The following is a 25,189-nucleotide window of genomic DNA, read 5'->3' as shown; positions in this document are numbered from 1 at the left end:
AGCCACACTAAGCTACACGCCTCTACTTACAAGCAACCCTATTTGATGGCATATAAAACACAATTTAAAAAAAAAAAGTCTCTGAAAAATCACCCTGGGTCTTCTATGCAAAGCTGAACCTACATCACATGCTTTAATCTACTAAAATATTTTTTCCTGCAATTTAGGAGTGTTTCCCTACATCTGAGGTGTTAGTCTTGCCTTAAACCAATTTTTGTTTCACTAACTTGACCAAACGGTACATTTAGAGTAGTGAGAATGTATCATTTGAGTGTATCATTTCTTTTGAAAATATGTGAAGTATGTTTATTTCTAAGCAAACAAATATCGAATGGAATTGGTTTTTAAATAAAAGTCAACATGAGCTGAAAAGGTTTTAAACACAAAACAAATCCACTTAGATAATAAATTTCTAATCCCTGTACTTTCAAATAACGTCCCCCATTAGTAAGAATCTGTAATTTATCAAATAGACAGAGATAACAACCACAGTATATGAAAGTATGAGTGATCAAAATTTCGAGTCACAGTTTTAAAACTTGTAAGTAGTTTTACATCATTCCAATAAACAAGACAGGATGAAAAACGGACACTCATCTCCCTTCATAGCTAGGTAGCTATGGAGTTGATATTGTTTTTCATTCTTCTGGGGGTGAATAAAATAAATACCTGGAATGCATTAAATCAGCTAGACTCTCCCCTAGATCTGTTTGCCTTGTACCTATCTTAGAAAATCCTCATTAGCTTTCTTGTATACTTCATTGTTTTCATGTCTCTGTTTTATTGTTATATTTCATGGGAACTTTCCTCACTCTAATGTATCTCTGGCTATAATACTGGATCCATTAAGTGGCCATAGAAACTCCCTTTCATCAGTAGCAGACTACAAAGCTGCATAACAAGTGATACATATAACGAGCTTACATATTTTAATATTCATATACAGAAACCACAACACACACACACGTATATTAGAAGTAATAGAATAGAAAAGGCAGAAATCAAACAGCTCAATCGAGCAGAGTTTGTAAATTTTTACTGAGGAAAGGTTTGCTAAATAAATGCGCTTTTCTGAATGCCGTTTGTGATATGGTCGGTCATACTACTTTAGATATGAAGGAAAATATTCTATACCTGGGCAAACTGAAATGTTTTAAATGTGAATTACTGCTGGATATTAAAATAAATTTTAGCACTGAGAAGGAAACCAATTATCCTCAATTTAGTTTTGTCAACAGAGGATTTGCAGTTTCCTTGAAAGTTCAACAGTGATTACTGTGTCCTATATAACAGCAAGTTGGATTCTTGAAGTTTGGAGCTGTTCATGAGAAGTGGGATGGTGATGTGTTTTATTCCTTCTTTCTTTTTTTTTTTTCTGGAAATAAGTAATGGTTGAAGAGAGAGTGAGCCACAAAGGTTTGTCAATCAATGAGGTTCAATCAGTTTACATCTCACCCAAGAAGAAATTTCTCACCTTTCCATGGCCAGCTCAACATTACAACCATCTTGTTCAGTTCAAAATCCTTGTTGTATCACTTTGGATGGATCTCACCTGGCAAGAATACATAATCATCTATTGCTAATGTTGCATCTAAGAAAATTAGCTTTATCTATTCAATTCTAACAACCATATATCTTTCAGAAATCACAGAAAAAAAAAATTCATTGGTGAACTATATCTCATATATCTACTCTATCTTTAGATTATCTACACGCTAAATCAAACATCATTGTCTCTATTCCACAACTGAAATTGCATATACATCAAGTTTTACAGCTCAATGCCTTTAGAAATAGTCACTTCAAAGACCTCACTACCACCATTTCCTTTACAACCAACACAGCCTAATAATTTGTGTAACATTTACATACTATCATTGTATCTTCTATTTGGGTCCACCACACAACACTCTTATCACTGCCTAGCCACAACTGGAACAAACCACTATCACAATATCTTCATTTCTGTTTCTGATGGCATAGTTTAAAAGGGAGATCAATACGCCTGATATCTTTCCTACACTTCACTCTCATAGCAAGTCCAAACAGCAAAAAGATTAATGGGCAGAACAGAAAATCCAGTAACACTTAACAGAAGCAGTTTAACAAATAAAATTATTTATTATAAGTTATTTTAAACTTACCTTGATAATGTTTCACTAGATAAATCACCGTCATCTTCAGTTATAGTATCTCCTAAAAGAGCAATAAAATTGTATTTTAAATCTATCAATAAATATATATGGGTGTAGAAGTGGCTGTGTGGTGAGAGAGAGAGAGATAGAGAGGGGGAGAGAGAGATAGAGAGAGAGGGGGGAGAGAGATAGAGAGGGGGGGGGCAGATAGCGTTTGTATTGCCAGAGAAGAGATACATCATCAAACAAACAGCTGAACTGAAATGAGCTTTGTTACTGAAAATTATAGTGGTGATGATAATGGTGGTGTGAAAAGTTAAAGGGAGAAGATATAATAAAAAAGAGAAAAAAAAAACAACACAGACGGCGACATGAGGAAATGAATGTAGACAAACATCAAGTATATTTAAAGAAAACTAAACTATGAAAGCCATAAAAATATAAATCATCCTTTCTTTCTTAAACAGGTCCTCTTAAATTTTTTCTTTCTATCGAATTTACACAGGTCCCACTAATATGTATATATATATATATATATATATATATATATAACATTGTGACAGCAATCATTGATTGGTTAGGCAAAAGAATGATAAATATACTTCCTTCAACAATATAAAATTATCATCACCATCATTTAACATCCATTGTCCATGCTGGCATGGGTGGGATGATTTGACCAGGGCTGACAAGCTGGAAGGCTGCCCCTGACTCCAATCAGTTTTGGCACCTTCCTAACACCAACCACTCCGAGAGTGTAATGGGTACTTTAATGTGCCACTGGCATGGGTGCCATTTGCATGACACCAGTACCTGCCATGACTGCAGTTTTATTTGGCTTGATGGGTTTTCTCAAGCACAGCATAATGCCAAATGGAATTGGTCATTGCCTCCGTGAGGCCCAGCACTAGAAGCCTAGCCTAATGCCAAATGGTCTCGGTCCTTGCCTCCGTGAGGCCCAATGCTCAAAAGGTGCCTTTACGTGCCACTTTCATGGGTGCCATATGCGTGACACCAGTATCTTCCATGACTGCAATTTTACTTGGCTTGGTGGGTCTTCCTCTCAAGCACAACATAATTCCCAATGGTCTCAGTTGTTGCCTCTGTGAGGCTCAACATTTGAAAGGAGCTCAACCATTTTGCCTCTTTAAAGCTCAATGTTTGAAAGGTGCTTTTTACATGCTACCTGCATGGGTGCCAGTTACATGACACCAGCATCACAACTGCGTTTTCACTTGGCTTCATGGGTCTTCTCAAGCACAACATATTGCCATCTAAATTCTTTTTTTAAATCTTATAGAAAATATTCACATTAACAACTACATATTTTTGTTAACCACATTGTTCCAGCTTCAGTCCAACTGCATGGCACCTTGGGCAAATGTCTTCAACTATAGCCTCAGGCAGACCAAAGCCATGTGAGTGGATTTGGTAGGCAGAAACTGAAAGAAGCCCATCATATATATCTATGTGTGTGTGTCTCTTTGTATTTGTGTTTGTCCCCCACCACTGGCGTTGGTGTGTTTATGTCCCAGCGACTCAGCAGTTCAGCAAAAGAGACTGATAGACTAAGTACCAGGTTTTAAAAACCTAAGTACTGGGGTTGATTCATTCAACTAAAATTCTTCAAGGCACAGCCCCAGCATGGCCACAGTCTAATGACTGAAACAAAGAGAAAAGAAAAAAGGAAAATGGGAAATAAATGAACAATGGTGAAGAATTATAGAAAATATATAATTACCATGTCCCCTCAAATCAAGAGCAACACAACGGCAACTAACAAGTTCGCAGAGAGTTGACTATCAAAATAGAAAGAATAAGGACGTTCCAATATTAATTATATCTGCAATCTGGTTATAAAACGAAATTGATGGCCTAGTTGATAGATATTTAAGAATATTGCTGTTAGCAGAGTCTAGTTAAGTACACTGGTAGCTGAGTAAACACTAAGAAAGACTCAAAACATCAACAAAAAAGATGCAAGGTTTAGATGTCAAGCAAAAATACATATCATTATTTATATTTGATGAATATTTGTCCTCATCTTGTTTGTTGTTAACACTTTTCGGCTGATATGCCCTCCAGCCTTCATTAGGTGTCAAGGGGGAAATTTCAAACCTGGGTTCTCATTCCTAAGGTTGTTGCTGTTATTATTATTATTATTATTATTATTATTACTATTATTATTATCATTATTATTCAGGTCACTGCCTGGAATCGAACTTGGAATCTTGGGGTTAGTAGCCCACGCTTTTAACCACTACGCCATATGCCCACGGGTATATGGTATAGTGGTTAGTGAAGGCTGGAGAGTATATCAGCCGAAACGTTGTGTTAACAACAAACAAGATGAGGACAAATATCCGTCAAATGTAAATAATGTACATAATTCCTCATCTCCTAAATATAGAACTGAAATACATACCAGTTGAATACTGGGATTGATGTTATTGACTTATCCCCTCCCCTGAAGTTGCTGGCCAAATTTTGAAAACCAATATTGTAAATTAGAGAAATAATTGTGTTGGGTACTTACAGACAAGAGAGCCCAAGATAAAGCAGAATATCCTCCTCCATGAAGAAGAAACAAAACTGGTCCTTCTGTTCCACATTCATATACCCGGAATGTCTGATCAAGTTAAGGGAAATCTTAACATGTGAAATAACAAGTTGCTAAAAAAAAAAAAGCACATAATTTTTTTTTTATATTTCACTTAAACACAGCAGAATTGCTCAAGCATGGAATAACTTACCCACACCAGTTGTTAGCTGTCAGGGCACTGCATCCTTCAAAACTTCCAGGCTTCCTGAAATTCACACCTGATGCCCCACCACCCTCTTTTTTTAAATGACTCATCCAGTGTTCAATTTCTGTTCATTATTCTATATACTGTTCATGCACTTTTGGCTACTTTTTCTTCTGGGTTGTAGTGCCTCTGAGCAATACTGAATTTCTTAGGGCAATACTGAATTTCAAAATGTCCATGCATTCATGAAAAGGATACATTTTTTTCAACTTCTATATCATGCTTTTTATGATAATACTTGTCCCACGTAGTAGGGGTGTAGTCCCGCTGTCTTGACAGGTTACCGCGCCGGTTATTACTCCTAAAATAAGCAACCAAGAAAAATCATCTTACAAACTTAATTTAAAAGCATCAGAAAAACACAAGAATTATTTCATGAGACTTTTAATCTATAAAATGGGGTCTACTGAAAGTCAAAATTTAATCTAGATGAGAAAAAAAAAAAAGACATTATCATCATCATCATATGACTACAAGAAAATATACAATACACACAATATTTACTTAATCACTTCCATTGTGAAGTTTAAAATTTACCAATTCAAAGGAGTTTGGCCATTTCTTTGTACTTTACCAAAGCTACACATGAACCATGTTACCTTAACACTATGATCTCATGGGGGAAGGTGCTCACTGTCCCATTGCATGGTACTTTGGGTGTCTTCTAGTATAACCCTGGGCTGACCAATACCTTGTAAGTGAATTCAGTAAATGGAAACTGTGTGGAAGTGAATAGTGTGTGTGTGTGTTTATTTCTATTACTGCTTAATAACCAGTGTTGGTTTGTTTACATCCCCATAACTTAGTAGTTCACTAAAAGACATTGATAGAATAAGTAACAGAATTAATAATAAGTACTAGGGCTGACTTGTTCAAATAAAGCCTTCGAGGCATTGCCACAGTATGGCCACAGTCCAATGGCTGAAACAAGTCATAGAAGATCCACACAGTGGTAAAGAGTCTTCTAAAAAGTCTCAAACCAACTGAATTATCTTCCTATTCTTTTCACACACTATGGTTCATTTTTACATAAGACTGTTAAAATTCCTGGGTAATCATATTTAATTTGGTTATTTTCCATTGTTAATGTCTTGAATTATTATGATTATAATTTCTTGTTCTGGTGAGCCGTTTGAATCCAAAAGTGCAAATAACATTAGTTTATGCAAAAAGAAAGATCTCGGTGACAATTAAAAATATTCACCACTTCAAAATTTTTCTTTTAACTTTCTGCACACAGAAAGGTAAGAATAAATTAATAAACTATCTTCCCCTGGGTCATTGGTAAATGTTTCGTGCTTAGAGGTAGCTGTATTACTTCAGAGACCATACAACTGAAACAACACATGAGGCCCACACTATCCAAGCCATCATTTTACTTCTTGGTTTTTCTCCAATCCTGTTAACTTTTTCACAGTTTAGATTTCCACATTTTTTTTTATCATTCCTGCAAGAATATTATCAGCAACTATGCATTACCTTTGTCTTTTTATAATGATAAAAAAATCATCATCACCATTTAACCTTTTTGTTACTGTATTTCTTTTGAGATGCTTTTTTTTCTTTGAATTAATTTTAAATATAACATAGAGTTTAGTAAAATAATTTAGTTATCATTAAGCTAGTGTTAGGAACATAAATTGTGACTAAGGTTTGGTGGAAGATTTTAATTCAAAACATTAAAACAAGACATTTTTACTACAGAGCCAGAGGCGGTTTTGGCCAGGTTGGTATTGAAAGGGTTAAAGTTCATTTTCCATGCTGGCATGGCTAGACAGTTTGACAGGAGCTAATGCGCTAAAGGACTGTATTAAGTTCTAATGTCTACTTTGGCATGGTTTCTATGGCTAGATGCCCTCCCTAACATCAACCACTTCACAGAATTTAATCCAGATATATCTCTAATTTTTGGTTGCTTTTGCAAAAATCCTCTACATTAAATACTTCTGAAGTGCTCATCTTCAAATTATTCTTTTATCTATTTCTCTGGTAAGGTAGCAGCTTCCAAAAACTTACATTACTATTTATTCTATTTCTCACTTGAATTCTGTATACCACACAGAATCGAAGGAGTATGCAGATCAAACAATATGAAGGACAAATAATATGGACCATAAATTAGAGCCTTAGGAAGACTCCATTTCGAGCTTATACAGAGACTCACAGTATTCAGTTAATTTTTTAATCTTGACAGTCTCACCTACATGAAAATGAAATGTTAGAAAAAAAGAACACAAATGGCATAACATGACTACCTCTTTCAATATTCTAACAGATATTATCAGAGAATCAGATTAATTATTAGTTACTACAAGTTGGGGAGGGGTTCTGGAACCATTCCAGGTAAAGTGGCATTAGAAAGTTTGTTTACCATATGCCAACAATAACACATTGTTCTCAAAGTTACCTGCAGCAACAGTAAATACTTGAACATGTGTCAAGTCATGTGTGTGACCTAGGTATATAGCAATACAGTGATTATAAATGCCATTAGCTCACTAAAGGCTAAACAGAATCAAGACTTGTTGCCCATATTACTTTTCTTCAAAACACCTTGGTAAATGTAGCTGATAAGGAAATTTTTAAGATTAATACTGAAGACAATTATTCTCATGCAACTTTAATGGAAAGATGGAAATATACATGATATAGAAAAGGGAATTGAACAAGAGAAAATATATTTTCTTTTTCTGCATTTTCTACCTTTATTACAGCAACCGTCACTAACATACTCTCAACAAACTTGTCTCTCCTTCTCTCCTTACCCATATTGTGGCCACTCTCCACCCAGGTCATACACTAACCAATATGTCTAATCCTTACTCTGTAGAATATCAGCCACCTAAAATTCCCTCCCTGCCCAAAGTTTTCCTGGAGCTGTCAACTCATAACAAGTCGTGACAAAAATTAACTAAATCACTCTCACTGACCTCAGAGAACTACAAAGGCAATAGGCACACCATCAAACTTCCAAATCAGCAAAATAAAAAGTCAGATAGCACATACAGTACAGGGTGGTCTGAAAGTCTTGTCACCTCCCCCCCCCCCCTACTGAAAAGTAGCCATAACCATTCCAATCTTGTTTTCAAGAGTAGGGTATCTCAGACTGCATTATTCAATATGTCCTTCCTTTATTTAAGATGGTAAGATGTGATCTGAGGGAAATCTGGTTAATATTTCTAGCAGATAAAACAACAACATAGAACGACGCTCCCTTTGCTGGTTTGTGTGTTGTGATGTAAGTAATAGCTGCATTAACACAAATGAATAGTTGTTTATTTACTCCCAAAGGGCCTCACGGAAGTGAGGTGGTGTAAAGTGGCCGAGCTCATTTCGAGTGTTGGGCCGCACGGAGACAATGCCCAAGACCTTTGGCATTATGTCGTACTTGAGAAGATCCTTCAAGCCAAGTAAAATCGCAGCCGTAACAGATACCAGTGTCACGTAAATGGCATCCGCCGTGCCAGTGACACGCAAAAGGATAAATTTTTACCGTAAAAGCACCTACTGCACTCTCGGATTGGTTGGCGTTGGGGAGGGCATCAAGCCGTAGAAAACCATGTCAAATCAGACTGGATCCTGGCGCAGTCTCCAGCGTACCAACGCAGTCAAACCGTCCAACCCATGCCAGCATGGACAACGGATGTTAAATGATGATGATGATACTAAGTCGAAACCAATTTTATATCGACTTTCGAGTGTATAAAATCCCACGGGTTTTGAACTCACAACGTAGAGGAACGGAACTGAGTATAAATAATGAACATCGCTCAGTCCCCTACCATTTGTGCCATCTAAATACTTCCAACAACAACAACAACAATTAAGAAGAGCTCCACATTTTCCAGAGTAGTTTTATAATGCGTGCTCAATGACTGATAAACATGTAGTCAATGAACGAAAAACAAAATTATTTAAATAGGTTTTTCGCCCTAATTATTTACATGGGAATATTTTAATTTTTACATCTTGCAGTTAAGGCGTTTAAACAAATTAAAAATTTGCAAATATGTATGGAAGATGATACGTGTCATAATTCTCTATTAATTAAAAGTTGCGTGTTTTTATTGTATTAATTGATTATTGTTTTCTTAATTATATTTTGAAATCATTTAGCGCAGCTCTTTTTCATTTGCAAGATCCTCAAAGCTATATTTTTTATCTAATTGTTTGGTATTCGTTATTTTAGACAACTAAACTTCCAAGAATTCCATCTATTGTTACGAATATTTCGGAAGAAATATTGCAAACCAACAATAACAATCGATGAATCGGCGATCGCATATCTCACAAAGATTGCGAAAATTCAATCTAAAAATAAAAACCTTTTCACATTTTGGAAATACAAAACAAAAACCATTTCAGTAACGAAACAATATAGAAATATTAAAATGATTTGAATGAAGGTGAAGAAAATATTGTTGCTGTAGACGCTTCTTAAACGATACTTTGTTAGGAAAACTAAATGTGATACCTCTGATATTAATTTTCGCTATTGCTTCCCCTATTTCCCTCATTTTCTTTGTTTTAATTTTAAATATCTAATTTCTAATTAGAAATCTAGCGAACTATAAATTCAATTATATTTAATCTGTTTTAACAACTGAAGGGGGGTGGGGGTGATATTTATTTTTCGAAAAACGAACGTAGTCGTTCGTGGGTGAACGATGTAATCGAAGATTTATGATGGATGCATGAAAACGACAAATTTTAAGAAGAGGTTTTCTTACCCATATGAGGCAGAAGGAGGCATTGAAGGCAACTGGTTAGAAAGAACTTGTTTTCTCATGTTTCTCGTTCATAAATTGAGACGAAGTAGATGTCCTTTAAAACTGATACAACCTGCAGACATTTTATTGAATGCAGAAAAGCTGTGACGTCGAAACCAACATTTACTGACGGAACACCATAGTTAGCGAATATTTCTACAAGTTAAATATAATAAAGTCGTTCTTATCTACTATAATGCCAAAAAGAAAATCACTTATTTTATAGTAAGTGTTTATTCATGCATACAAATTGAAAAAAAATCTTAACATGAAATTACTTCCCCTAGCAATGAGAAAAAAAAAGGTCACATTTCAAAGAACCTCGCGTTTTTCTAGTTGGGTTTCTTGGGCCCCGTTTGCAAAGAAGTCTTCAAACTGGCATTATACTTAGGTAAATATATATTCCCTGTTCGTGGGAAAAGGAGAGCTTGAAAACTTATTCACAGCCCGAGATTATAAAAAGTCATGGTATAATTTAAGTTTTCATTTTTTTTTTATTATGAAAGCATTTTTTACGTTATCAAAGAAATAAATATAGAATTTACACAGCTACTTAATTTAACATATTGCTTTACTTTTTATTTGGCCATTGAATTTTTCTAATTTAGTAATTAGCTTGAAATCTTGCTGTTATGAGCGATCTGAATTAATAAATTTCAAGACAGTATGCTGAAGGGTTAATAACTCCCAACCTTTCAACAAACTCTGCTAAGACGCTTAACTAACGAATGGTCTACTTAGTTTAAATGTAGTGGGGGAAAATGCACTTGAACTGGAAAATATTATTGGCTTTCAATGCTAAAATTCATTCAGTACTGACAACAACCTGTCCTGAGTGAGATATTCTATTGTTTGTTAAAATCCTGGAAATTAATTAAGCATAAAGTTAAGCCCATGAAAAACCAACCTTGTGTTAAGGGTAGTAATAACTATAGAAGCTAAATTCTTTATAATCAAAGACATTAGAAGAATAAGTGAAGCCACTGAAATGGGATCATAAATTTTGTATGAAGAACTTAATTATACCACTAGCCATCACAAAATGTACAACATTCAGTCAAGAAATTCATAACTGTATATTTAGTTTAACTGATAATAGTTAAAATGAAATAAACTACAATCTAATCTGCATATATATATATATATATATATATATATTTCAACGAAACTGATGGCAGCTTGCATTGGCAACAATTAGTCAATAGAATTGAGCATTCACTCTGTCACTACCATCTTATCTTTTTTCCAGTTACTCCCACCTACCCTTATATAATGCAGAGTAGCCATGTATCTTCTCTATAGCACAACACCTGCATATGTCCCTCGATCATATTTTAAGCTCTCAACATCTTTAGCAACCTCCCCTTCTCAAATACTTCCCTTCACTTAGTCGAAATGTCAGTAGCACAAGAAAAGCACCCAACTATAGAAGCCATGCCAAAACTGATACCGGAGTTTGACACAACCCTGTGACTCACCAGATCCACTTAGACCCTGCAACCCATGCCAGCGTGGAAAATGGGTGTTAAATTATGATGATAAGAATAGTGTGTGTGCATGTTTGTGTGTTTGTGTTGGTCCCCCTAAAATCGCTTGACAACCGATGCTGGTGTGTTTGCGTCCCCGTAACTTAGCGGTTCGGCAAAAAGAGACCGCTAGAATAAGTACTAGGCTTACAAAGAATAAGTCCTGGGGTCGATTTGCTCGACTAAAGGCGGTGCTCCAGCATGGCCGCAGTCAATTGACTGAAACAAGTAAAAGAGTAAAAGAGAGTTTCTATAAACACAGTATACAGCCTAGTATACATTCCAAATGATGGTGGGTGCACACTGATTGACCTAGTCCAGTTGTTCCCCATTGTACAATGCTTAGAAGCCCCAAGGAGCATGCATACAATTCCTCTCTGATTGTTTTATCATTTGCTCTTAATGAAATCCCATTCATCACACTTTTTTGGAAAATGTAATTTTTAGACCTGCATCAATGTTTAACTTTCAAACCTCTTTGCTGCACTGGGGAGCACCGGGGTTAATTTGCTCTCTGCCAACTAATGATGAGATCATCATCATCACCATCATCGTTTAATGTCTGCTTTCCATGCTTGCATGGGTTGGACGATTTGACTGAGGACTGGTGAATGAGAGGGCTACACCAGGTTCCAATCTGATTTGGCAGAGCTTCTACAGCTGGATGCCCTTCCTAACGCCAACTACTCCAAGAGTGTAGTGGGTGCTTTTACATGCCACCAGCATGAAAACCAGTCAGGCAGTACTGGCAACGGCCGCCCTCAAAATGGTGTATTTTACGTGCCACCTGCACAGGAGCGAGTCCAGTGGCATGATTTATATATTAGGTAACTCTTCTTTTTGTCTTTTTTTGTACAGTGAAGAAGAAAGCTCATTGCTCATCACCATTTTCAAGGTCCCAAAGATGGGTGAGAGAGAGGACTGAAGACCTAGCCTGAATGTTAGCAACAAATGGATTCTTGACTACCAAGAATCTTATTCTTAGCATGAATACTTGTTTAATTTATTGCATAATAGTTACATAAATACACTTAAGAAAAACTATATCGAAAGTACACCTATCCTATTGTAATTTAGAGTATTTCTCTTGAGACATTGTTGGTACAACAATGTACATCATACCAGTTAGTCTATAGTCATGTTGTATGAATGCAAAGCTCAAGAGATTATAGGAGAAACATGAAAATTCTTGATAGCAGCCTTGATGTCCTTTTGTAACTAAACATATTTATCTAGCTGGCATATCAATTTCCACATGAATAATCCAGTTATATTCATCTTGATTAATCAAATCACAAATTGATTTAATGTTAAATGTATATATTAATTACAGATCATATAGGTGCAGGAGTGGCTGTGTGGTAAGTAGTTTGCTTACCAACCACATGGAATGTGATAATCAGTTTGATTATTGGTCTGCTCAGTCAGAGCTGAGCTTGGGCTCAACAACAACCAGTATTACTGATGAAGACTACCTGATGAATCATTAAAATATTTGTTATTAACAAGCCATAGAAAAAGGCTCTATGCTGTTACTTTGACCCGCTAGAAATAGTAGCCAACTCTCACTCAACTCACATACTATTATCTTAAGTATTTTTTACTGAGAAGTCAAAGAAATCATGCTCTCTAAAACAACTATTTTCTCCTAAAACGATCGCCTATAATCCCAGTAAGTAGACAATAGGATTCAAAGTTCCACAGTAGAGATCCAAACAATAAATTTCTCTCAATAATACACTAGGTTAATACAAAAGATTCCCCACTAATAGCAGTCAGAAATAAAAAATTTAAAAAAACATTCTGGAAAAGCATTGAATAATAAAATAAAGGGGATTGATGAAATTTAGAAACATACTGTGTAACTTACATTTTGAGAATTTTTGGCAATTTTGAAGAATAGCCGTCAGTAGTCATTAATAACCTTTGAAATAGAAAGAAAACAGTTCATTCTAAAATACAGTTTTGGGAAAATGATTCTAGTATAATGTAAACCATATCATATCAATATTTCCACCAAGGAATAGCAGGGTATCAGAGAAGCCTTCCACCTTATAAAAATGCATATTCTTCTGTAATTTCTGCCTCTATTCCCTGACCACATAACGTCACCAATATTTTCTACACTATCTCTATACTCATATTTTTTCACTTCTTTAAACTATCACTTGTGTCCACTGACTTCTAGTTAAACAACACTACACAAAAATGAATATTTTGAATTTCATTACTTTTTCTTCCTTCCAATACTTTACCTACACACACTTCATTCATTTACCCTCTCTCCTTACCCTAAATCTATGGGTTAGAAAATCTCTTTTCTCAAACGAAGGGTTGGTCTGGGAACATCAGATTCCTTTTCTCCTTTTGACATATGAACATATCCAAACTTATGTACTTCACTCTATAATTGTTGCCAACACAAAGGACCACCAGCTTCTCAGAACTTATATGTCCAAGGAGGAGGGGCATTTTTATGGTATTTACCAGGCCCTCCCAGATCAATGCCATTCTTGTTCAGTTCAAACTTCAATAGGCTGATGTCTGTATGGGAAAAGGTGGAGCAAAAGAACTTTCAAAGTTATAACAATCTGGAGAAGAATTAGATGTATGGGCAATATTTTCTGAACAAGAAATCTAAATGATACAGAAGTAAGACATAACAGTGGACTATATTTGCCTCTTGTTAAATATGCAATATCAAAATATTTCCTTGATCATATTACTAGACTTGCTACAGTTCTTGCTATGTCAGGTACATATGCTGCTGTGTATTACATTATATCAATCCAGCTTCCATTGCATTTAAAATTATTATTTATAGGGGAAAAAATACACAGTGGTAGAATATTTCACCAGGAGTAAAAGAATTTGTGATTCTAAATCTGTTTGAACTAGGGAAACCATATATTATCTAATTGGAAAACGTTAATAATTGTTAATTTTACAAAAATGAGCTAAGGAAAACAACTCAGATGAACTAATGGCCTGAATTTGAGTAGTTACTCAATAATGTAGGCAAAAAGAAGAAAAAAAAAAGGCTCGAAACTAGCAATCAAAGATTATTTAGCCTTCAAGAAATCAAGAATTAATTTTTCAAAATTAAAATACATGTTTAGGGGAAATCTGATCTTTGTTTGCAGACAAAGGAACAACTATGAGCATGTTTTGATCTTATTGGACCTCATCAACACAACTTACTCAAGCTCGCTTAAATAATTTGACAAAAGCTTACATATAGAAAAATAGATGCGACGATTTTGAGGTTAGTAATAATTTATATAATTAAAGAAATAAACTCAGCTAAGAAGAATAACTCAAATGAGCGCGAATGGGCATGAATTTAGATAATGTGTTAAAGGATGATGTATTGAAAGTAAAATAATAATAGTTATTATCAGGCACGAGGTCAGGTTGGGCTGCTAAAGTTCAGGTATTAATATGAAAATAGCTTTCATAATTCAAGTCTTGACTACGATAGTTAACAGCGATAAGTCGATATTATCTGGTTTCATTTTTATATTTCCCAATGTTAAACTACATTTTCTCAATGTAAACTAAAAAGGAGATTAAATATATTTGAAATAACAATATTTTAAACAATTCACCAAACTACCTGTATAAACGCACTTTCCAAATGCATTAACCAAATTAAAAGTGTATAATGATTGATTATCGATCGAGATGTATGCAAAAGCTTTTCTAATGTAAACAAATGCTGTTGATCAATTACTGATAATTTTTGTGCTTGTTCCGGCACCACATACATTAAAATTGGAATTATAAATAATTTGTCGCAAAATTCATCATGTAATGAATTTGTTTTCACACACATTTATGATTTAAAACCTGATCCCCCCCCCCCCAAAAAAAAACAATCCGTCTGATTATTAATTAACTTACTGTTTATAGTGGAACCCAAGAAATTGCGGTAAATAGCGCCCTTTAGAGTCAACTAATTCATCTAAATGTGAAAGTAGCTTCACCCGACGTTATGTTCGTAGAAATTGTTTATTATCCCGAAAATGCATCATTATGATATATATATATATAAAAAAATGTACAGCTTTCAGTTTAAAATATTTTATTTTTAAAAATTAATTGCAATTAAAAATATTTTCAAACGAATTTTATTACAGGAAAAATAATAAAATAACGATCTTTTTCTGAATGTTTTTTTTGTTTTGTTTTTAAAGATAGACGTTTAGTGCATTGAATTAATTCTCAGTTAATTGCTGCTGCTACTTATTTTATCAATCCCTCAAAGGTTGGAATAACGAAATCGATCATCCAGTATGATTTGAACTTAAAACGGAACGGAGACATAACGAAACGTGCAACAAAAAAATATGTGCTAGTTTCATAAACATCACCATTCAGACAATTCATGTGGAACGAGTGAAAAAGAAGTACGGTTGAACAGACGTGCTACAATATCTTGATTACTCGGTTTCTTTGATAGACGGAAACTGAAAGAAGCCCGTTGTATATATGTATGTGTGTCTGTGTTTGTTCCCACCCCCAACATCACTTGACAACCGATGCTGGTGTGTTTATGTCCCCGTGACTTAGCGGTTCGGCAAAAGCGATCGATAGAATAAGTACTAGGCTTACAAAGAATAAGTCCTGGGGTCGATTTGCTCGACTAAAGGCGGTGCTCCAGCATGACCGCAGTCAAATGACTGAAACAAGTTAAAGAGTAAAAGACTATATGTGCACTCGCTCGCACATTCACTAGTTTACCTAAAACAAGTTAACACAAATTAGGCTTAGATGACGCATATTGTATTCCATAGTTTTCTAGCTAAGTTAAACATGATTGAGTTTGAAAATGCTCGTCAAAATGCATGCCACGGGCAGGGAAATTGTTATAGCGGCATCAATTGCATTTGTCATAGGTGTTGTAGTCGGATACAGATTAAAAACTTTACGTGTAAGCTATTTGAAGAGAGTGAAAAGCTTTTATGATAAAAAGGCTGCTAAAATTCAGAAAAAAATCGAAGAAGAAACTGGTACGAATTGTTTTGAAGACCCTTCGACTCAATCAAAAGCAGCACAAATGCCCGTCTAAGTTTAAATATATCTAAAATATTTTTTTTAAAAACTGTCTGTTTTTACAAATAATTATATTTAGAAATCGATTTTTATTCAATATCATTAAGTACTCAGGTAAGTAAATATATTTGTTATTTCTTTATTTAAAGGACGGAAAGGTCATGTTGGCACCAAGTGGAGAAGGGCGGAGACGGACTATATGTAATCTGAACCCCCCCCCCCTTATTTATTTATTTTTTTACAGAATCCCACGTTTTAGGCTATGGAGATTCCGATTCTGAAAAAAAATTGTTTGAAAAATTTCAACCCCCCACCCATGCAGGCTATTTACTTGCTAGAAATAACAGCCAAATCTCAGGTCAGGGTTAGGGTTAGGGTTAGGGTTAGGGTTAGGGTTACCCTGTGGATCTATATAAAAACCGGGGAAGGGGGAATCGAAATTTTGAAATTGAGATTTTTGAAATTTTTTTTTCAGAATCGGAATCTCCATAGCCTAAAACGTGGGATTCCGTAAAGATAAAAAATAAAATAAGGGGGGAAAGGTTCAGATTACATATAGTCCATCTGGACCGTGGAGAAGACCCTAAGATCGCAAGTTTTCGGGTCGTAATTATTTCGTGCTTTTTTTTTTTCTACCTGATATAATTTTGCATCCCCAGCCTTTTACGTGAAACAGGTTGAAAGGAACTTATTAGCTTTTACTGGCTGTTCATCGATCTCTTTCATATTAACGAATGAAGTTGTAGAGACATCTATTCAGAAGAAAGATTGATATAACTACAGATGGGAGCTTCTGCAGTTTCGCACCTCACCTTGAAAAATGCATTTTTTTTTTTAATTCTAAGAAATTTTGGCGATCTTTCGATACGAGTCCGAAATATCGGCCTTTTCCATAAAAAGTGTCTTCGGCGATCTTTACCAAAGATCGGCCTATTCTGTAAAAAGTGTTACCCTGTGGACTTTGTTGCCCCATAACTTCAGAAAAATGGATACTTTTTAACGAAATTTTCAACAAATACCGCTTAGATGCTGTGGATTCAGAGTATATATGGATTTATGGGAAAGAATTTCCCCAAGGGGGTAGGAAGAGGAGTTTCGGTAAATTCACACAATCTGACTTGCCTCCCCGCTCATAACTTTGACATAACTACCCCACCGACTTTGTTGCCTCATAACTTCCTGAAAAATGGATGCTATAAACGAAACTTCCAACAAATAATCACTTAGACCCTGTAGATTGAGGGGTTGCCTTTCATCCTTTTGTGGGGGGGGGGTCAATAAGTTAAGTACCAGTTGCGTACTGGAGTCAATCTAATTGACTTCCCCCCCCCCACCAATTTTGAACCTTGTGTCTAGAGTAGAAAAGAATACCACCATATATATGACTAGTGCATGTTGGGAGGAGTTTTTTGAAGTTTTTGTTCCAGTGCTCATTAAATTTTTCACCAATATTTGGGGCTTGTTATCTATGTAAGATTGTGTGCAACTTGCAGCTAACCCTTTCATGCACTTTAGAAGATATGTTTCTTTACTTATATACACACCCACATATATACATATTGTTTTTAAAGAACACATGTTTAAATATTTTAATAAAGAAACTGGCAAAGTAGAAAACAAGAAGAGACAGGCTGAAATATGAATGATATAAAGCCCATTATAGCCGTCCATGGTGGAGCTTGGGCTATACCCGATGATATGTCTGAAAGAAGTGTAGAAGGAGTAAAACATGCTGCTAATTTGGGATTTATGAAATTAAAGCAAAATGGAAGTGCAATAGATGCTGTTGTGACTGCTGTGACAAGTCTTGAGAATGATCCTGTCTTTGATGCTGGTATGTAACTTTTTAAAACCCATTTCTCCATAAACACATTGGTCTCTGTTTAAATTTGTTCCTATCAGAAATTTTTTTTGCTGATAAGTTAAAACTAGTTGAGAATTTGTTGAAACAAAATGCACCATTTACAGATAGATATGTATTTTATTGCTGTATTTCTCATAGACATTATAAACTCCGTGGAGGCACAATGGCCCAGTGGTTAGGGCAGCAGACTCGCGATCATAGGATCGTGGTTTCGATTCCCAGACCAGGCGTTGTAAGTGTTTATTGAGCGAAAACACCTAATGCTCCACGAGGCTCCGGCAGGGGATGGTGGTGAACCCTGCTGTACTCTTCCACCACAACTTTCTCTCACTCTTACTTCCTGTTTCTGTTGTGCCTGTAATTCGAAGGGTCAGCCTTGTCACACTGTGTCACGCTGAATATCCCGAGAACTACGTTAAGGGTACACGTGTCTGTGGAGTGCTCAGCCACTTGCACGTTAATTTCACGAGCAGGCTGTTCTGTTGATCGGATCAACTGGAACCCTCGTCGTCGTTGTAAGCGACGGAGTGCCAACAACAACAACAATAATAAAATACTTTCCATAAAGACATTAGTCAGAGAACATTTAACATTTACTGTTGATTACAATATTTCATAGTCTGCATTATTGAACTCTCTAAAAATAACCGACTACAGTTAGTGTTATATACTTATGTGTGTTGTAGAAGATTGAGCTGTTTTCTCATATTTACATGTTGTTTTACTAACTTTCATTCATTAGGCACCGGATCTGTGCTTAACAGCATTGGTGAAGTTGAAATGGACGCAATGATTATGGAAGGTTCTACTCTAAACAGTGGTGCTGTTGCTTGTGTGCAGAACATTGCTAACCCTATACAACTAGCTCAGATTGTTATGGAAAGGGTAATATTCTTTTAAATATTAGACTGATCTGCAGTGTTTTAGTTTGTACATTTGGTTCCCTCTATAAGCATTGGGTTGTTTTAGAAAAACATTTAAACTTGTTTTTTGAGTTCTATAAAAATTCTAAATATATTGGTTTCTGACATAGACACAATTTTTGGAAGAGAGTAAAGCACCCACTACATTCTCAGAGTGGTTGGTGTTAGGAAGGGCATCCAGCTGTAGAAACTTTGCCAGATCAGACTGGAGCCTGGTGCAGCCATCTGGTTCACCAGTCCTCAGTCAAATCGTCCAACCCATGCCAGCATGGAAGGCGGACGTTAAACGTTCATGATGATGATGAATATAATTGAGTCTGTCAACTGCAATGTTTGACAGAGACTTTATTTTTTCAACCCTGAAAGGATTTGAGCTTAAAATATTAAAAAAAAAAACAGTAGTATAATGAAATGTTGGTTTCAAATTTTAGCACAGGGTCATCATTTTCAGGGGAGGGGTTAAGTTGATTACATCGACCCCAATATTTAACTGGTACCTATTTTATGAAGTATGAAAGGTAAAGTCAACTTTGGCAGAATTTGAACTCAGAATGTAAAGCTGGATGAAACGCTGCTAAGTGTGTTGTTCACTGTGCTAACCATTCTGCCAGCTTCCTGCCTTGGTATAATGAAATTTTGGCACAAGCCCAGCAATTTTGGGGGGAGGGCATAAGTTGATTACATCGATTCCCCCAGTGCTCAACTGGTACTTATATTATTCTTTTCTACTCTAGGCACGAGACTCAAAATTTTGGGGGAAGATGGGGGCGGGCTGTCAATTAGATCGATATCAGTATGCAACTGGTACTTATTTTATTGACCCAGAAAGGATGAAAGACAAAGTCACCCTCAGCTGAATTTGAACTCAGAACATAAAGGTGGACAAAATGCTGTTAAGCATTTTGCTTGGTGTGCTACTGATTCCGCCAGCGTGCTACCTTGGTACAGCAAAATCTTACAAGGCATTATATTTGAAGCTCTTCAGATTCTTCCGGTTCATTTACTATGTCATGACCACAGACAAGAAGTAGTAACTTTTAAAAATATTCTATTATTCTTCTGCTCCTTGCATTATTTTCCCCGTATCTAAACTTGAACTTGGAGGCCTGTATTTAGTATGTGTTTTTACTATGTCATGCCCACAGACATGCAGCATGGAAGGTATTTATAAGCCATTTAAGAAACACACAAAAACTGTTAGATTCACTTCAACATTTAAATTTAATTTGTCAAAATATTTTCTTCGCTTTGAGACCGCAACCATGGAATTTTGTCAATGAACAGGTCGCAGTCTCAAAGTGACCAAAATATGTTGACAAATTAAATTTAAATGTTGAAGTGAATCTAACGGTTTTTGTGTGTTTCTTTGATGGCTTATAAACACCTTCCTTTATTATTGATTACTGGTTCAAATGTAATATCTTATTTTCCTTCGTAATTTCACAGACTGATCATGTGTTGTTAGTGGGTAGAGGAGCTAATGCTTTTGCTGAAGAGCATGGTGTATCTACTGTCCCAACTGAGGTTTTAGTTACAGAAAGTGCTAAAAAGGAATGGCAAACTTATATGGAATTTAAGAGCACGATTCAAAATCTATTTCATTCATCAAAACAAGTGTAAGTTGGTTTTTAAGTTATCATATTCACATTTAATATGCAATTTCCTCCAGATTTTTAAACCTAACATTTATAGTGTGTATTATACATATAAACTAAACATTACTCCTTTCCCAATTCTATGTATATGACGTATTTGGAATGGTATAAGTAGAAATTATATCTACTGTCCAAGCTAAATAATGTGTAACAGAGTTTAAATCCCTATAATAATGTTATTTTTATCTTTGATAATATATTAACTGTTTGTTATATTCTATAAATGGGGGAGGAGGGTCAGAGATTATTGATATCGAAATGATTCAGAAGTAGGAGACAAAATCTAAAGGAAAATACCAAAAGGTTGAAAATGTACTCAGTTTCTATTTATACACGGCTGGTGCACTTTTAGGGCTGACACCAATAAAGTTTAACTGCCAATTATTTTTGGAAACCATTCCAGTTAAAGGACGAATCCACATTCAACCTTATACACACATATATATGTGTGTGTGTGTGTATATATATATAAATATATATGTGTGTGTGTGTGTGTGTGTTGGCACTCCATCGCTTACGACGTCGAGGGTTCCAGTTGATCCAATCAATGGAACAGCCTGCTCGTGAAATTAACGTGCAAGTGGCTAAGCACTCCACAGACATGTGTACCCTTAACGTAGTTCTCGGGGATATTCAGCGTGACACAGTGTGACAAGGCTGACCCTTTGAAATACAGGCACAACAGAAACAGGAAGTAAGAGTGAGAGAAAGTTGTGGTGGAAGAGTACAGCAGGGTTCGCCACCATCCCCTACCGGAGCCTCATGGAGCTTTAGGTGTTTTTGCTCAATAAACACTCACAACGCCCAGTCTGGGAATCGAAACCACGATCGTATGACCACGAGTCCGCTGCCCTAACCACTGGGCCATTGCGCTTATATATCATCATCATCATCATCATTGTTTAACGTCCGCTTTCCATGCTAGCATGGGTTGGACGATTTGACTGAGGACTGGTGAAACTGGATGGCAACACCAGGCTCCAGTCTAATTTGGCAGAGTTTCTACAGCTGGATGCCCTTCCTAACGCCAACCACTCAGAGAGTGTAGTGGGTGCTTTTACGTGTCACCCGCACGAAAACGGCCACGCTCGAAATGCTGTCTTTTATGTGCCACCCGCACAAGCCAGTCCAGGGGCACTGGCAACGATCTCGCTTGAAAATCCTACGGGAGCCAGTCAGGCGGTACTGGCAACGGCCACGCTCATATATATATATATATATACGTGTTATTATATGCTTGTATTGTTCATCTTTATTTGCCCATTAAACATAACCTTTTATTACATTAACTGATTAAATGAAAAATAAAAGTGTGAAGGAAGAATTGATATGAAATTGTTAAAGTCCTTGATATCTTTTGTGTAGAAATATTACATAGTATATGAACAGTTTTGATTTTGAGAAATTAAGGATTTTAAGTTAAACTTTTAGTATTTATGAGAATTGATATTGAGTTTATGTTTAATTTACATTTCTTAGTGAAGGCCACAATACTGTCGGTGCCATTGCACTAGATAAGTTTGGTAATCTAGCATGTGGTACATCCACTGGTGGTATCACAGCCAAAAGACTTGGAAGAGTTGGTGACAGTCCCATAATAGGTAAAGTCTCTTAATTTCAATAATTTCTATTCATTTTAACATGAAGTTCTGTTAATATCTTTTTACCTGTCCTGACATGAATTGGATGGGCTTGTGGTCAGTATGTGGTCTTGATCGTTCATCAGACCTCACTACTCCTTCACATGTCTATCTTGCCTGCAAGTACCTTCCAGTGACAACATGCTACGTTTCTCAACCCAACCCACAATATTCATTCACATCACATGCCCAGATGATCTCTCATTTTACTTGTGCCCTGCCTTTCATGCAGTTTACTCTTCCAACAGATAACACTCAAATCTTTTGCATCCAGTGGTTATGTAATGTCACATCTTCGTGTTGTTGGCATTCCGTCACTTACGATGTTATTTTTCAGCTCTAATCAAAGATGTTCTGGCCTTGACCATCTTGTCTTTTTGTATATCCAAGACAACATTATCCAATGTATCCTTTCCTTTTTATTAGTAATTGGCTGAAATTTGACTTCTATTTCTAGCAGACCTGTTACCATTGCTTACAAAGCTAATTTATCAAACTGAACTGCATATGCAATGATTTACAATTCTTGTCTGCTTTCTGTCCAAAAAGCAATCACATTTAACATTTATCTCCCTAGGTTCTGGTGGATATGCTGATAATAACATAGGTGCAGTTTCAACAACTGGTCATGGAGAAGCTATATCAAAAGTATGTCTTGCTAAACATATCATCCATCTTTTGGAACAAGGTAATAGAATAATCTCATAATACTAAATTCTTTGATACTTATAAAACCGTCTTTTCCAGCTAAAGTATAAATGTAGCTATGGTATGTCCACACTTACAGTTTGCATTTCTAGCCTGGAACTATATCTTGTAAATTGATATAATTTTTTAATTTCCTTTTTATCATTTTTCTTTTTAGGATTTGATCCAGATGCAGCAGCCAAAGAAGCCATTAATTTTATGTTGAACAGAGTCAATGGTTGCGGTGGAGCTATAGTTTTAAATAAAATGGGACAAGTTGCTGTCAATTTTAGTACTGAACGAATGGCTTGGGCTTGGCAAAATGAACTTGCTCTACATTTTGGATTGAATCCAACAGAACACTTCACGGAAGCTTTGAAATTTTGACTGTTTGAAAACCCTTGAATATTTTGTAACAAATATTTCACAGTATATACATATTCTATCAACATCTACATCTTGTCATAGAGTTATCAGCTAATTCACAAGGGATATATATTTCGTGTGCTAAGATGTTTTTATAAACCCTAACAAACTACATACATTACCTCAAAAAAAATGAAATAAAATTAATTCAAATATATTTCTTAATAAAATTAGTTTTATTTTTCAGATTGTGACTTTAAAATATGGTCTTTCTTGATGAATTCTTTTTTTTTTTTAAGTCCCACATCAAAAAGGCTTTGTAATATTAATCAGGAATGTGGTGGTGAACTGGCAGAATTGTTAGCACACCGGACAAAACGCTTAGCAGTATCTCATCCATCTTTATGTTCCGAGTTCAAATTCCAACTTTGCCTTTTGAGGTCAATAAAAATGAGTACCAGTTGAGCACTTCAGTCAATGTAATCAACTTGTTCCCTCTCTTGAATTTGCTGGCCTTGTGCCAAAATTCGAGACTATTATAAATCAGGAATCACCTTCAGAAAGTGTAACTTGTCTCTTGCAGTAAAACATTACATTAAATGTGGCTCTGTAAGCATGAATAAGAATACCAGTGTGAAGGAATCATTTGCAAAGAATTTTCTGGATTTAGATCTATATGTTCAAGTTATTTCCCAAAATGTCACAATGGTAATGCTTTTGAATGACAACCATGGCCAATAGGAATGATGAGTGGGAAGGAAAATTTCCAGATAAATAATATCTAATTAGTAATAATTAATCGAAATTGCATGACAATCCCATGGGTTGGACAATTTGACAGGAGCTGGCAAAGCAAGGAGCCGTACCAGGTTCCATTGTCTCCCTTGGCATGGTTAACACAGCTAAATGTCTCCCTTCCTGACACCTACCACTTTACAGTATACTGGTTTTTGTGACACCATGCAAACAAGTGACTGAAACAGTATTAAATTGGCCATAAAAAAAAAAAAGTAGCAAATCACACTCAGAGTATTTGGATTGTTGAGTTTAAATCTTTATAAAAATCCCACTTGTATGCCAAATTCCTTGCAGCCATGCAATATGTACATTTGTTAGCATATAAGACAAACATTTTCCCAAAAATGTCTCAGGAAAAAAAAATTTTTTTAATACTACCTTGGATATAAGTTGGGCCTAATGCACTAAAAGTTTTTTCCTGAACAAGCACTGCTGAAATAGGGATGTCTCTTATATGCCTGTGCATTTTTATGCCATCAAATATGGTATACAGCAAGTGAGGAAATAATCGGTTTCAGTTGTTTTCTGTTCAAAAGTCTTCTATTATTTTCACACTTGATAAAATATTGTAAAGGAATCAGAAAATATGCATGACAGAATCACATGAACAACTTTTAGGTAAACATGGAATCGTTATAATTTAATGCCTGTGTTTTCCATGCTGGCATGGGTTTGGACGATATGAGAAGATGCCTTTCCTCTCATCAACTCTCATCTGTTTTTAAGCAAAATAATATTCCCCATTGTCAGGTGTATTTTCACAGAAGATTGGAATTGAAAGACGCAGCTTGTATGACAGCGACACCTGGTACTCAAAAGAATCATACTATGTCAAGACAAGGATTAAATTTTAGTGAGACTTAATTTCATTACCACCCTTTCCATGTTATATTTCAATGTAAATTACATCAAAATAATTTGTAATTTATTCCATGGCTAATAAAGAACTTATTTTCATTTAAAA

General features: G+C 35.6%; 2 protein-coding genes across 6 annotated transcripts in view; one reads left to right on the top strand and one right to left on the bottom strand.

Annotated features, from left to right (window-relative positions):
- LOC106874864 (protein phosphatase methylesterase 1) overlaps nucleotides 1–15,209 on the bottom strand; it is a 27,622-nt gene extending 12,413 nt beyond the window's left edge. For 2 of the 4 annotated variants that reach the window (XR_016243574.1, XM_089359340.1), the window contains exons 1-7: nucleotides 15,141–15,209; nucleotides 13,108–13,161; nucleotides 9,673–9,867; nucleotides 5,141–5,243; nucleotides 4,672–4,764; nucleotides 3,877–3,934; nucleotides 2,145–2,196 (exon numbers count right to left, since the gene is read on the bottom strand). Coding sequence is in view for 3 of the 4 variants with exons in the window: in XM_089359340.1 (XP_089215466.1) it covers nucleotides 2,145–2,196; nucleotides 3,877–3,934; nucleotides 4,672–4,764; nucleotides 5,141–5,243; nucleotides 9,673–9,731 (365 nt within the window). In the remaining variant the exon portion in view is untranslated. Of the gene's footprint in view, nucleotides 1–2,144; nucleotides 2,197–3,876; nucleotides 3,935–4,671; nucleotides 4,765–5,140; nucleotides 5,244–9,672; nucleotides 9,868–13,107; nucleotides 13,162–14,853 lie in introns of all 4 variants that reach the window. The other 2 variants (XM_089359341.1, XM_089359342.1) reach the window with 2 other exon arrangements.
- On the top strand, nucleotides 14,054–25,189 carry LOC106874877 (isoaspartyl peptidase/L-asparaginase). Of its 2 annotated transcripts, none has more exons than XM_089359343.1 (7): nucleotides 14,054–14,502; nucleotides 17,891–18,126; nucleotides 18,899–19,041; nucleotides 20,526–20,695; nucleotides 22,214–22,335; nucleotides 22,952–23,062; nucleotides 23,240–25,189. In XM_089359343.1, the coding sequence occupies exons 2-7, from the start codon at nucleotides 17,931–17,933 to the stop codon at nucleotides 23,446–23,448; spliced, it is 951 nt and encodes a 316-aa protein (XP_089215469.1). In that variant the 5' UTR covers nucleotides 14,054–14,502; nucleotides 17,891–17,930; the 3' UTR covers nucleotides 23,449–25,189. The 2 variants fall into 2 exon arrangements, with proteins under 2 accessions (XP_089215469.1, XP_014778262.1); XM_014922776.3 differs by lacking the exon at nucleotides 14,054–14,502 and adding an exon at nucleotides 16,044–16,406.

The sequence above is a fragment of the Octopus bimaculoides genome, chromosome 11 (genome assembly GCF_046866305.1).
Source record: "Octopus bimaculoides isolate indiv1 chromosome 11, ASM4686630v1, whole genome shotgun sequence".
Taxonomy (NCBI): domain Eukaryota; kingdom Metazoa; phylum Mollusca; class Cephalopoda; order Octopoda; family Octopodidae; genus Octopus; species Octopus bimaculoides.
The sequence above is the reverse complement of the archived record's forward strand: the minus strand, read 5'-3'. Positions and strand labels throughout refer to the sequence as shown.